The sequence below is a fragment of the Anomaloglossus baeobatrachus genome, chromosome 4, assembly GCF_048569485.1.
Source record: "Anomaloglossus baeobatrachus isolate aAnoBae1 chromosome 4, aAnoBae1.hap1, whole genome shotgun sequence".
Classification (NCBI taxonomy): domain Eukaryota; kingdom Metazoa; phylum Chordata; class Amphibia; order Anura; family Aromobatidae; genus Anomaloglossus; species Anomaloglossus baeobatrachus.
Window position 1 is genome coordinate 281,824,976 of NC_134356.1, and position 14,913 is coordinate 281,839,888.

At 40.4% G+C, this 14,913-nt stretch overlaps 1 protein-coding gene across 2 annotated transcripts in view; it reads right to left on the reverse strand.

Moving 5' to 3' along the window:
• PTPRB (protein tyrosine phosphatase receptor type B) overlaps nt 1-14,913 on the reverse strand; it is a 177,564-nt gene that overhangs the window by 51,986 nt on the left and 110,665 nt on the right. For both annotated transcript variants that reach the window (XM_075344888.1, XM_075344889.1), the window contains 10 exons: nt 13,624-13,887; nt 13,282-13,545; nt 12,199-12,471; nt 11,840-12,109; nt 9,473-9,736; nt 8,620-8,883; nt 7,965-8,246; nt 7,280-7,558; nt 4,736-4,885; nt 1,788-2,031 (listed from right to left, as the gene is read on the reverse strand). In XM_075344888.1, coding sequence (XP_075201003.1) covers nt 1,788-2,031; nt 4,736-4,885; nt 7,280-7,558; nt 7,965-8,246; nt 8,620-8,883; nt 9,473-9,736; nt 11,840-12,109; nt 12,199-12,471; nt 13,282-13,545; nt 13,624-13,887 — 2,554 coding nt within the window. The remainder of the gene's footprint in view (nt 1-1,787; nt 2,032-4,735; nt 4,886-7,279; nt 7,559-7,964; nt 8,247-8,619; nt 8,884-9,472; nt 9,737-11,839; nt 12,110-12,198; nt 12,472-13,281; nt 13,546-13,623; nt 13,888-14,913) is intronic.

Genomic DNA, 14,913 nt, shown 5'->3' on the forward strand with positions numbered 1-14,913 from the left:
GGATAACACACGGAGAACACACGTGTGCCATAAACACGGCTCACGGAGGGCAAAACGCTCCTTTGACACGTCCATGAAAAACATGCGTGGTTTTTCACGGACGTGTGAAAGAGGCCTAAGGGTGCATGACCATGATCAGGGTTCACATCGTTTTGCATGCTGCATGTTATCGCTAAGTCCAAAACGCTGGGATGTACAGTACAAGCACAGTGGATTTCTAGAAATCCCATGCACACTGTGCTTGTTTTGCCCGCAGCGTAAACTGACCTGCTGTGCGGTTGTTCTGAGCTGCAGCATACTAATTTATTTCTGTGAAGCCGAGAGTGTTCTCCGCAGGCTGCATTGGCCGGAACACTGATCGTGGGCACAGGCAGCTGCAGTCTCTTGTGGAGAGCACTCGGGGCCCCGCAGGAGAGGATATGCCGCCCCCAGGACGCAGCATGTCTGGATCGTGGGCACATAGCCTAAGGCTATTTTTGATTAATGCTTGATCCTACTGTACCTGTCCTTAAAATTATAGGCTTTTAACCCAAAAGAGTCATGATACTACGTTATGATAACTTCAAAGATGGATACCTTGCCATGGCTGATGGGCTCTCATGAATTAGCTAATTTATGTGCTAAGTACCTTCATATATATATATTCTATATAGCAGTAATGAAAGTCAAAACTCATATTTTGAATGTTTGCACATTACACATCTTAGCGCTTACAGTGTTTTGCTGTATTATTTTGTTTGCTATAGATACTGTATATATAAAATGGCAAAGGAAACACAGAAAACATAGTATTTTTTTAAACCAATAGTATTATGGGCACCCTGATTTCATATTTTAATCTAAAGAGTTCATCCATAGGGTAGGAGAACTATAAGATTTGTGCACACGACCAATTTTCTGGTACGCGTGCTATCCATGGATTTACGGATAGCACTCATACGTACAAGTGATATATTCTATAGGGCTCTGCTCATGCCTGATTTTATCTTGAGACCAAGTGGTCAGCAGAACAAATAATCGGTAATGCAAGTTTATGGGTTTGTGAAAGAAAATGCACCAAACTCTGTTTTTCACAGACTTTCAGAATGGGGAAGATGGAGAAACTTTATTTTTCTTTCCACATACAAGATAAACTAATGACCCTTTGCTCAAATTCTGATCAAAATCTTATCAGAATAATCGGTCAGTTTTTCTCATATATGGATAAACTGATCGTCTGAAACTCCCCTACCTGGATGTTATCTGTCTATGGGACCGCCAGAGAAAATAGTGCTGTGCTTGGCAGTCCCACTGACATTACTGAAGCGGAGGTTGAGCATGTGAACCTTTGTTCTACTGAAGACCGTGCTGCAACGCTGGATTCAAGAACTTAGATGTCAGGATTGCTGGGGGTCCCAGATGTCAGACTTCTAGAGATCAGTAAATTGTCTCCTATCAACTTGTGATTTTGGGAATAACCCTGTAAAATTTCAATTCTCTTGGAACCTTTCTGGCCAAACTAGTTATCATGAGGGATAGTTTTGTTGGCCATAACCAACCAATCCCAGAGCAGTTTAAGAAATGAAAACTGATCTTTCAGGGGTTACTAAGCATAGCATGAGCAGATTTGATAAATGAAGCTCATTTTATATATGGCAACGAGCACTAACTGTGTTATTATTTGACTCTGAAGAAGTGATAATGTACAAACTATTCTTATGGTTTTAAGCACAAATGTAATTTTTGTCTCTCGAAGCGTAAAACATACTTTTTTTTTCTTGGACTCAATCAGCTACTTTGTGTCTAACCTGTATGATGTTCGTGGTTTCAAGGGACCATCACAGAATTTATTATGATTTAGATCACATTTTCCACCCAAGTTTTCCATTTCCCCACCCAGACGGATTTTGAAGGTTTGAATATTGTAGTCAGAGGCTTCAGCACATCTGCTTGGGAAGTAGTCCGTCTGGTATAGTCTAATAGTGGTGTTCTGTTTGTAGTCGGAATAAGTTGGCAGGGGATGCATTGGTTCAGGCTTCAGGTTCTCATTTCCTATGATAGACGGAACAATTATAAAGCAAGGAAACCCAAACATTGAAGCGCTATATTTTTCAACCACGGTAGTAAATAAATTGTAATGAGTATGACGGTATAAAGTTCATTATAATGTTGTGACACCACAGTTTAGTACATAATCCATGTTTTCAGCACATAATCCCAGCTTATTGAAACTGTGTTGATCCTAAATAGATGCATCTACTGAACCTCCAATATCAATGGATCATATACAGTTAGGTCCAGAAATATTTGGACAGTGACACAATTTTCGCGAGTTGGGCTCTGCATGCCACCACATTGGATTTGAAATGAAACCTCTACAACAGAATTCAAGTGCAGATTGTAACGTTTAATTTGAAGGTTTCAACACAAATATCTGATAGAAATTGTAGGAATTGTACACATTTCTTTACAAACACTCCACATTTTAGGAGGTCAAAAGTAATTGGACAAATAAACCAAACCCAAACAAAATATTTTTATTTTCAATATTTTGTTGCGAATCCTTTGGAGGCAATCACTGCCTTAAGTCTGGAACCCATGGACATCACCAAACGCTGGGTTTCCTCCTTCTTAATGCTTTGCCAGGCCTTTACAGCCGCAGCCTTCAGGTCTTGCTTGTTTGTGGGTCTTTCCGTCTTAAGTCTGGATTTGAGCAAGTGAAATGCATGCTCAATTGGGTTAAGATCTTTTGATTGACTTGGCCATTGCAGAATGTTCCACTTTTTTGCACTCATGAACTCCTGGGTAGCTTTGGCTGTATGCTTGGGGTCATTGTCCATCAGTACTATGAAGCGCCGTCCGATCAACTTTGCGTCATTTGGCTGAATCTGGGCTGAAAGTATATCCCGGTACACTTCAGAATTCATCCGGCTACTCTTGTCTGCTGTTATGTCATCAATAAACACAAGTGACCCAGTGCCATTGAAAGCCATGCATGCCCATGCCATCACGTTGCCTCCACCATGTTTTACAGAGGATGTGGTGTGCCTTGGATCATGTGCCGTTCCCTTTCTTCTCCAAACTTTATTCTTCCCATCATTCTGGTACAGGTTGATCTTGGTCTCATCTGTCCATAGAATACTTTTCCAGAACTGAGCTGGCTTCATGAGGTGTTTTTCAGCAAATTTAACTCTGGCCTGTCTATTTTTGGAATTGATGAATGGTTTGCATCTAGATGTGAACCCTTTGTATTTACTTTCATGGAGTCTTCTCTTTACTGTTGACTTAGAGACAGATACACCTACTTCACTGAGAGTGTTCTGGACTTCAGTTGATGTTGTGAACGGGTTCTTCTTCACCAAAGAAAGTATGCGGCGATCATCCACCACTGTTGTCATCCGTGGACGCCCAGGCCTTTTTGAGTTCCCAAGCTCACCAGTCAATTCCTTTTTTCTCAGAATGTACCCGACTGTTGATTTTGCTACTCCAAGCATGTCTGCTATCTCTCTGATGGATTTTTTCTTTTTTTTCAGCCTCAGGATGTTCTGCTTCACCTCAATTGAGAGTTCCTTAGACCGCATGTTGTCTGGTCACAGCAACAGCTTCCAAATGCAAAACCACACACCTGTAATCAACCCCAGACCTTTTAACTACTTCATTGATTACATTGATTGATTACAGGTGAACGAGGGAGATGCCTTCAGAGTTAATTGCAGCCCTTAGAGTCCCTTGTCCAATTACTTTTGGTCCCTTGAAAAAGAGGAGGTTATGCATTACAGAGCTATGATTCCTAAACCCTTTCTCCGATTTGGATGTGAAAACTCTCATATTGCAGCTGGGAGTGTGCACTTTCAGCCCATATTCTATATATATAATTGTATTTCTGAACATGTTTTTGTAAACAGCTAAAATAACAAAACTTGTGTCACTGTCCAAATATTTCTTGCCCTGACTGTAGTTTGGAAAATTCTAATTGTACTAACTGTGCAGCTCAGTGCTACTCTGTCTCATGAAAGGGGTTGTCCACTAATTTTACATTGCTGGCCTATTCTTAGGATAGGTCATCAATGTCTGATCGGCCAGGACACCCTGCACACCCACTAATCAGCTGTCCTCAGTGCCACAGCCGGTAGCTGGCGGCCATAAATGCACAGTTCCGGAGCTGCCCCATCTTCTGATAGTGGCTGCGGCAGGGTACTGCACCTCCATCTTCTATTGATTTGAATGGGATGCAGATGTACAATACCTGGCCGTGGTCACTCTCAGTTGACGGAGCAGCTCCGGAACTGAGCATATCCAGCCACCGCTGGCACAGAGAACAGCTGATCAGCAGGGTTGCAGAATGTTGGACCCTGACTGATCAGATATTGATGACCTACCCTAAGGACAAGGCATCAATGAAAAAGTAGTGGATAACCTCTTTAATGTGAACTGGAAGAACTGTGGTACCAGGAACAGCCACTAGAAAATGTACAGAGCTGTACCTGTAAGCAATTAATGGGACATAGCGCTCATTACAGCATAAACCGGCATCCAGTGATTAATGTGAATGATGATTTTATTAACAATTTTATTAACAATGGACTAGTAACAGCAGGTGCTTAATAGATCACTTTGATTACTAGGTCCAGATGCCCTTGATCAGGTATCTACATGAAGATTTATTGGACTGATACCTAAGCAATGGATCTGGGCTTCCATTAAATAGTTTGGTACAGGCATAATAGCAAAACATTAGGATTTAATATGGGCTTACCATCTGCTTGTGACACAATCACAGTGAAGTATTTGACAGCTCCGTTGGTGTCGCTGAACCAGCTGCAATTAAAGCTGAAGTGGATTGATGATTTGCTAATGAATGTATCTTTTCTATTCACTCTGACATGAAGAGGTGGCTGAGGAGGTCCTGGAAAAATACAATATTTTATCCAACAATAAAAAATAATGTAAAGCAGATCTGTACATAATGCCCTGCCATTATTATTAATTAGGCCTCATTCGCATGTTAGTTTTTTTCACATATGAAGCTGCCCTAGTTTCATCAGTGATTTTGGTCAGAGTTTTATCACAGCTCAGATGTGTTTCTTTATTTTTTTTCTCATATGTAAAAAAAGAAAAGTTTTCTCTTTTCCTATCTGAGGCTATGTGCCCACGGGACTCTGTACCCATGGATTTTGCCGTGGAAAACCTGCGGATTTATCTGGATTTTCTAGATAAATCCACAGGTTTCAGCAAGTACAGACACTCCCCATGTTATCCTGTGGGACATGGGGAGTCTCTGTGTCCATGCAGCGGTATGTGCGGCTGCGGAATATGCTGCGGATGTCCCACAGCCGCAGATAACTGCATGTCAATTATTCCTGCGGAAATATTTGCGGAAAACCCGGCTCTCCACTATGGAGATAGAGGCCAGGACTTCCGCAGATAAGCCGCATGAATGTCCGCAGGTTTACCGCAGATATTTCACTGAAATCCCACAGCAATGGATAGCTGCGGATTCCGGGGAGCTGATGCGGGAAACCTGTGGACATATCTGCAGGTACAATGTCCCGTGGGCACATAGCCTAACAGTCCAGGATGGCATCCGAGTGCTGTCTGATGTTTTTCACAGACACATAGACTTGCATTGAAAGGTTTGATCTAACACTTGGATCATTATCAGACATGTCTCCGCTATTGTGCAGGGACCACTCGGCCCATGAAAAATCAGAGACATGGGAATAACCCCATTCACTTCTATAGATACAAGTGCTATCCGTGAAAAGCACAAATAGCATTAGTATCCAAAAAATGGATGTCTGAATGAGCTCTTAATAGATGGGGAACATGGATATGTTGTGTAGGGATCAGCTCACCTGTTATAAAGGATTCATATTTTCTGCTATCAGATTAAATTCACATTAGGATGTGTGTTTGGCAATGTAAACTCCTCTCATCGTACTCATATGAATCATATAATTCCTCATTCTCCTTACGTTTGAGCTAGGCAATGATATACATCTTCAATATATATATATATATATATATATATATATATATACAGTATACATATAAATTTTTCAGAGCAGCACCGAGAGTTAATCGGGTGCAAAAATCGCTCACAAACAGCATCCTACCGTCCATTCAATATATTAAAAAAATCAGAAGGCAGCACTCTACTTTTCTTCAGGTTTGTCTTTCTTTAATGGGCTATAACACAGGACGTTCCGGTCAGGAAATGATCTTTCTCCAACAGTGTTGGCAAAAGGTCAGTTCCTGACCGAAGCATCCTGTGTTATAGCCCATTGAAGAAAGACAAACCTGAAGAAAAGAAGAGTGCTGCCTTCTGATTTTTTTAATATATTTATATATATATATATATATATATATATATATATATATATATATATATATCCAGCCAGTAGAATACAAAGCTTGATATTGACGTATTTTTCTACTCCCAAAAGGGGTTGACAAAAACATTTATCTGGGATTTCCACCAATCAAAAGAGTGGGGGTCCTGTGTCCCCCATTTATTTGGAGCTGTGGATGTTACCACATATTATCCACTTTCAGTGGGATTGTTACTACCAGGGATCATACATTATCTATCCTGTGGATTGTGAAATGTTGTTTTATGAGACAACCCATTTAAAGGGGTTTTCCACTTTCAGTATTCTTTTTGCAAGACTAATGATCTATTCTTAGGGCCTTAAGATAGGTCATCATTATCAGAATAGTGGTGATTCAAATCCAGAACCCCACCAATCAGCTGTTACCAGATTCAGTAATAGCCATATATGCACCATGAATGAAGTGGAACACCACTGCCCCATCACATTAATTATTGGCCACTTTTGAGTACTGCAGATCAGCTTCTATTCGAATGCATGAGTACCTGGGTGCACCTACTAAGCAATGTGACAGGTTGGTGGTGTTCCAGTCTGTACAGGGTTTACATCCAGCTAATTTGTAAGGGTAATGAGTATTGGATCACCACCATTCTGACACTGATGACATCAATAACTTTCAAGTGGAAAACATCTTTAAGAATAATTCTGCAAACATTTTTACAGAAATATGATACATCGAATTTTTTAACAGAATGTGAGCCCTTATATAAAACTGTAGTTACTAAATGTATCTATGTTACAGTCCACAAAGTAGTACTTTACGTTAGTGTTATGAAATAAGCCAACATCTATGGACATGCATGATGGGAGGTAGGCTACATATAATACTAATGTTACTACAGTGTTTTTGATTGTAGAAAATGAATAAATGTGATGTTGTTGGGATTTCTTCTGCTGTCAATACTTACGATCTATCATGGTTATGGTACTTTCTTCTACCACCTGGCTTATCATGTCAGCAGAATGCACTTTGATAGATACAACATATCTTTTATGTGGCTCAAGCTGCATGATGGTAAGGGTTGATTTATGTTTCTCAGTTCTTTTGGAGTATTCCACAACATCAGATCCGTTCTTTTTATATTCAATGGTATATCCATCAAAATCAGAATCTGGAGGTGTCCACGAACAAGAAATGGCAGTGGAATTCTGAGGTCGACAATGAAGATGTTGAATTTTATCAGGTTCTGTAAAGAAGAGTTAGAGTCTTGATTGAGTTCTCGCTTATGGCCTAAATGCCTTTCACATTATCTCATTCACCTAGTTACGTATATAGACATATCCAGGGAACTAGAAGAAGGAATATTTCCCTGATATGGAGCTTAGTGTCTGTCCCATGGAGGTTTTGCCTTCCTCTGGATTAACATGTTAGGCTATAGGTTGAACTTGATCTACTTACGTCTACCTTCAACCTTAAACACTATGAAAGTTTAAGTCAAGATAGAGGCAAGTATATATATATATATATATGCAGTATTCTTAGTTTTGAACTATTGATCCTAAATTATTACCCATAAAAGTAAAACATACTATCATTTTAATTTGACACTAAGAAGTACCAGAAAATATCCCAAATATAATGAAATATCTTACTTGTTCTCACTGTTCCTGTAATAGGCAAGCTCAGAGTCTTCTTAACGTTGCCACTGACACTCTTTACACTGAATTTATAGAGACGCCCAGGTCGAAGGCCAGTGATGATTCTTCCATTAGATTTGCCAATGGTATAAGGATTAAACACCACTAGTGGGTCTGTAGGTGTCCACTGCAGCTCAAAGTCATCATAGTCCGTCCAGTCTGGGGGGCCCAGCCAAGTTATGGACACGGATGTATTCTTCACATCAGTAAAAGACACTGAATTTGGTGGCTGTGGAGCTGTAAAAGAAGGGCAACCATTTAGTACTAAAAAAAATCCTTGATTTATAGAGAACTTGCTTTTTAAGTCCAGTACTGGATATGATTTTAGATGTCAAGTAGGTCACATATCTCAAATTGTGTGTAATACATCTGATCTGTAATGTGGCTTGCGCAATTTTTACTTGACAGACTCCAATACAAGTGGCAGAGATTAAATGTCCATTACCAGACTCCATTGTCCCCTTCCAAGTATATTGCAGTTCAACTGTCCTGAGGTGTCGGGCTATGTCTTCCTATGGATGCGGCTAGTATGCAAATATTAAGTGAGTCCAAAATCATTATCTAGCCTTGATCCAAATAAAGGAAAGCGATCTTGACAAGAGCATCATACCTGTTCTGGCCTCTGCCGTCACTTTATTGACCAGGTCACCACTTTGTGTCACTATCACCAGCTTGTACAGGCGTCCTGGAACCAAATTTTGGAAATGATATTCTCCAAGGATATTGGCTTGCAACCGTTCTTTCTGTGTACCATTAGGGTTATAGAGTGTCAGCTCATACATATTCACATCTCCCAGCGCTGGGGTCCATGTAAACCACAAACTGTCAGATGTATTTCGGTTTGCTGCTTGCAGATTACTCACTGGGGCTGGAACTGTAATTGAAAACCCCAACAGCAATAATGAAAATTCATATCCAACAAAATTGTTAATGCTATGCTCCCCTTCCAGAAAGAAAGGGACAGGATCATTAGCATTGAGTCTACGTCAAGGCCCCGCTAACAAAGTGCTTCCTGAACTTCACTATTAACCTGTTTATACTAGCGGTGTATAAGTGGTTTGTAATAGAAGAAAATGGAAAGAAGCGCAATTCAGATATCAGCATGAAGCTAAGAGGCTCATAAAATTGAATTCTCACAATACAACATTACATTGTTTTCTTGCCAAATAAGTTACAGACTGTCACTGACTTGTTGCTGGAAGACACAGTTTTTCCATTTTATTGCCTCATCCAGCCTATTATAATTTACATAGATTACTTGGTTTATGCTGCAAGCGCTGAATGTATTCAGCCATAAAAATGAGGTTTTAAGTCAATTGACACAGCCTTCAACTTAATACATGAGATGTGAAATACCGGTCTTAGAGGTGATGTATTTGCTGCTATAGGTTTCCTATAATTACTATAATACCGGGTACAATAAAATGGTGTAGCATCAGCAGTATGATATATTTCATCATTACCTGTTCTTCCATGGATTGAGGACTCATTTGTCAGTGATCCACTGTGAGTTACGATGACTATTTTATAGAGGCGACCTGGCAGCAACCCTTGAAATGAGCTCTGGGTGAGACTTGGTACGCCGGGCTTCCGGTCATGTAGAGTGTTGTCTGGATTGTATAGGAAGATATCGTAGGATTCCAGCTCTCCCTCTGCGCTTGTCCACGTGAATGACAGACTGTCTGTGCTGTTCCCTGTGATTTTGAGACCAGTCACTGCAGCAGGGACTAAAACATAAAACATGATAAATAGAATACAGAAATAACTTTATTATTCTAATTGTGAAGTTTATTCACTCTTACAACTACAAAGTTTCCATTAGTGTCATTAATGAATTTTTGTATACGCTGATGAGCCAACTGATGTTAAAGGGGCTTTACAATAATCTACTCTATTGGCAGATTTCTTTGAACCCCTTCCCATCCTATATTAAGTTGTGCTACACCTCCCAGTATAGCAGTGAGTAGAAAATTAGTCTACGCAGCTAAATTAGTCATGTAGCCTATTAAAGGGAACCTGTCACCCCTATGCTTTCCAACCCGGCAGCATTGATACATGTGTGTCTAAATTCCCTCCCTATCCAGCCCTGTACAAAGCTATCCACCAATATGAATGTTTAAAATAATTTCTTATAAACCTTGCTGTCCCTGTGCTAATTAAGACCTTGACTAGAAGACGCGTACGTGAGCCGTCTTCTGAACTTCCGGTCATGCACAGTGCGCCTAATGAAGTCATGAAGCATACACTCGGCTTCTGAAATGAGCCATACGCATGCGCAAGATTTCCAGGAGTTGACAGAGATGCCGACTCGTGGAAATCATGTTATCAGTCCCACATGGGCAATAACATAGCAAAAGGGCCGACTAGTCAAACAACACCCCTGCGACTAGTCAACAATCTAACTAGCATAGGGAAAGAAAGGTTATAAGTTGTTTTTTTAAAACATTAATATTAGTGAATAGCGTTATACAGGACTGGTTAAGGAGGGAATTTTGGCACACAGATATGAGTGCTGCCAGGTTGGAGGGCATAACCTGACAGGTTCCCTTTGATCTAGGAACCAGGGGAGTCCTAGTAACAACTGATACCATAGCCTAGTGATATTCCATCATTCATAACAGTAACAAAACCCCTTTAAGATTTTAAATATTCTTATAGTAAATTCACTCTTGGAATATTTGAGTAGAAACAGTATTTATGATGGATTTATGGGATGTGTCATAACATATGAATTGTAAAACAAAAACCTATAAAATTTCCTGTAGTCTAATTAGCAGATTCCAGTGTAGTTCCTTATGTAGAATAATGACAAGGCCCCAAGATATTTTTAAATTTCAGGCTAATTGTAAAAAAATGTATAGGCTCTGTATCAATAATGTGCCCAAGGGTCCAGCAGAAGGATCCCTCATCTAGTGCTAGATTTGTAGCCAAACGTGTACCACTAGGCTCTTGTTCTCAATAAAACCTTATTTTAGTCTAGTGACAAGTCTGCATAATATTAGCTTATTCAAATTTAACATTAAGGTCCCAAGATATTTTTCATTTTAGTCCAATCAATGTTATCACCAGGTTTTTCCTAGCTCACGTGAGAGCAACATGATGTAGGGACAGAGACCCTGATTCCAGTGATCTATCACTTACTGAGCTGCTTGCTGCAGTTTTGAGCGTAGATTTATCTGCTGTAGATCTACCAGTTCTCTGAATGCTGAGCTGTCTATAAAAAGCCTCCACGAATGACGAATTACTGATAACTCTCTGTGTACACTGTAGAAAACAGAATTCTGTCAATCAGTGGTGGGGCGGGGTTACATAGCAGCAGGTTTACTAGTCCTCTGGTGATGATTTCCCTTTGATAAAACAGGCATATTATGAAAATTACAGCAAGCAGCCCAGTAAGTGACACATCGCTCGAATCAGGGTCTCTGTTTCTACATTATGCTGCTTTCAGATTTTGTAACAAAAACCTGATTATAGATTCCTTTAAGGAGTTGTCCCTTAAAAATTATTTCACCAATCCATGGGATGGATGATAAATCTCTCATCTCTCTGTGTCCAAGTTTTGGGATCCCCACTAGTCACCAGAAAGTCCTCTGTTTTAATGGAGCCACAGTGAGCTTAGGCAACCACTGCTCCTTTCCCTCTTTATAGAAATATGGGTTTCCATGTTCCCTACTATTCAAGTTACAAAGGGACTGTGCCTCCAGTATCTGGGATCGGTTGTGATCTTAACAGATGGATTCTTGGTGATCAGGTCATACATTGGTAATAAATGAAATTTATGGCACAACCCCTTTACGTGCTTGGACTTGCTCTCTTGCCAATTCTGGTACCTGTTTGTCCTTCAGTCTGTGCAGCTTTGCTGAATAGACCACTGCTGACTGTCAACATCTGGATCTTGTATTTTTTTCCAGGGACTAGGTCTTCAAATTTGTGTGATTTTGCTGTTGCTAGCACAGACTTATTAGTTATTAGAGCTCCTTGATTAGTAAGTAGAAGAAGATCATATCTGTCCGCGATGCCTGCTGCACTTTGCCAGTTGACCACCAATAGATGACTGTTGTATTCATTATCTGCCCACAACTTTTGAACCATAGAAGGCACTGGAAGACAATCAAACATATCAGTTTAAGGACCTTCAAACATTCCCTTCTATTATAACATTTATGACTCTCTAGAAGTAAAGTCCTACTTGTTCGTCCATAAGATGTCATGTTTTTGCTTAAACTTCCACTATTTGTCTGTACTACAATCTTGTACTGTTCTCCTGGAACCAGGTTGTTGAAGGTATGTTCATAATGTTCATAGATGTTCTTGGATATAGTTTGAGTTTCTATCTGGTAGTTCTGACGGAAGATTGTCACCATGTATGAATCTACATCTCCACCACCAGATGTCCACTTCACAATGAGACTGTTAGTCATTCCATTTGGAGAAATGTAGACATTCTTAGCTGCGCTGGGAACTAAAGAAAAGAAATGACAGCTCAGTTCAATATTTCTTTGTATATACATGATGGACGAACTGTGTTGTCAGTTTTTGCTTTTTAATTATTCATTTGTGTGATGTCTTTGTTCTGTTTGATCTACTTTTTATACCTATTGCTCCTGAAGTGGTTGAAGCTTTTTAATGTTACTTAAAAATGGCAAACTTTTATTCTTGTTAAAGGGATAACCCATGAATTTCTGTAAGACTATTCATAACGGTTTTATAGCATATGCATGTTCAAGGCCTTGTTCTTCTATATCTGAAGGTTAACAAAGGATGGAAATTGATGCCAGAACTAATCCAATTTTTTCTATGATATTGTTTATTGTATCTGGCACATCAGTTGTTGCACCTAACTGGTTGAGGGGCTAGATACAAAAAACCTTGAATGCAGCATGTTTTCTGTCTGGCTAAGGACTCTGGATCAATGGTCAAAGTGCTGAACTTCGTTATCAGTTGCATCCAACTCCGGAAACAACTGGTCAAACATAATTGATATAATGGATGTGAACCTGGACTTTGGGTGAAGTTACCCTAACATGATTTGCCCCTCTTTTAGCTGGAGATCTGCATGAAAGAACAGCTGCTGCTCTGGAGAACTCAATGATGACCACCCAACATTACCTCTGAAACTTCAATTCAACAGAGGAGCATGTATGTCCACAGCTTTCCTTCGCTTTTTTGACTGACTAGTGGATGACTTTTTTGTACTTTTGTCCCTCATCTTCACTACATACCATATTTACAATGCAACACATCTCAATATACGTGTGTGATAGTTTCCTACCTGTTAACCCCTCTACAAAGGTTGATCTCTGTGCATCACCGCTAAATGTCAAGACAACGATCTTGTACAGGCGACCAGGAGTGAGAGAGGTGAAGTGGTATTCAGAAGCCGTGTTACTTAATGTAATTAATGGGAGAACACTCATGTCATTGTATAGTAGCTGGATCTCATAGCGATCAACATCTCCATCAGCTCTTGACCATGTAACATGGAGCTCCTCACTGCCTCTTCTTGCAAGTGTCAGCTTCTTCACAGCTTCTGGGACTAGTAGGAGATGGACATGTTTAAGTTATAGAACATTAACATAGATGGAAAACGTAAGAAACACCTTATGATACTTACATGTTCTGCCACTGGTCATAGCACTGGTCTCATATTTTCCACTTTCAGTGCTTACAGTTAAACTATACAGCCGGCCTGGCACTAGCTTGGAGAATACGCATTCATTTTGTAACTTGCTGACCGATGTAGTGTTTATGAAGTTGTTGTTGTTTTTAATGGTCACTTTATACTGGTCGAAATCTCCAACAGCATGATGCCAGGACACTTTGAGGTAGTCACTTCTTCCTGCATTGCTCACTGTTAGCCCCTGAACAGCAGAGGGAACTAAAAATACACAGAATATATACAATATAGTGATTACACTGCCTCAGTAGGTATATCTACTAGTTGTGTTATACCAACAAAATTCACTGAAATGACAAAATCATACATTGCTTTTAAATTGTGGGTCAACAGAAAAATTGTAAATAACGAATTAATGAAAAAACATGGTCCCGCTAGAAAAGTTTGTAAAGAATTTGACAATATGGACATGTTAAACTAAGATGTGTCCTGTAATTAGCAATGCGGATGTCAACAAACTGATAATCAGAAGGAGTAAAGGGTGCTTTACACGCTGCGACATCGCTAGCTAGCGATGTCGAGCGCGATAGCACCCGCCCCCATCGTTCGTGCGACATTTGGTGCTCGCTGCCGTAGCGAACATTATCGCTACGGCAGCGTCACACTCACATACCTTGTCAGTGACGTTGCTGTGACCGCCAAACAATCCCTCCCTCAAGGGGGAGGTGCGTTCGGCGTCATAGCGATGTCACTGCGGCGTCACTAAGCGGCCGGCCAATAGAAGCGGAGGGGCGGAGATGAGTGGGACGTAACATCCCACCCACCTCCTTCCTTCCGCATTGCCGGTGGACGCAGGTAAGGAGATGTTCGGCGCTCCCGCGGTGTCACACATAGCGATGTGTGCTGTCGCAGGAACAACGAACAATATCGTACCTGTGGCAGCAGCAATATTAAGGAAAGGAGCGACGTATCAACGACCACTGTTTTTGAACAATTTTGCGATCGTTGCTCCTTGGTGTTACACGCTGCAATGTCGCTACCGGCGCCGGATGTGCGTCACTAACGACGTGACCCCCGATGATATATCGTTAGCGATGTTGCAGCGTGTAAAGCAGTCTTAAGTCTACATCCACTGAAGATCTGTGGTTAGTTCTCCAAGATGTTTACAACAACCTCCCTATAAATAAATACATTTTTATTTTTATATAGCGCTAACATATTCCGCAGCGCTTTACATACATCAGGAACACTGTCCCCATTGGGGCTCACAATCTAAATTCCCTATCT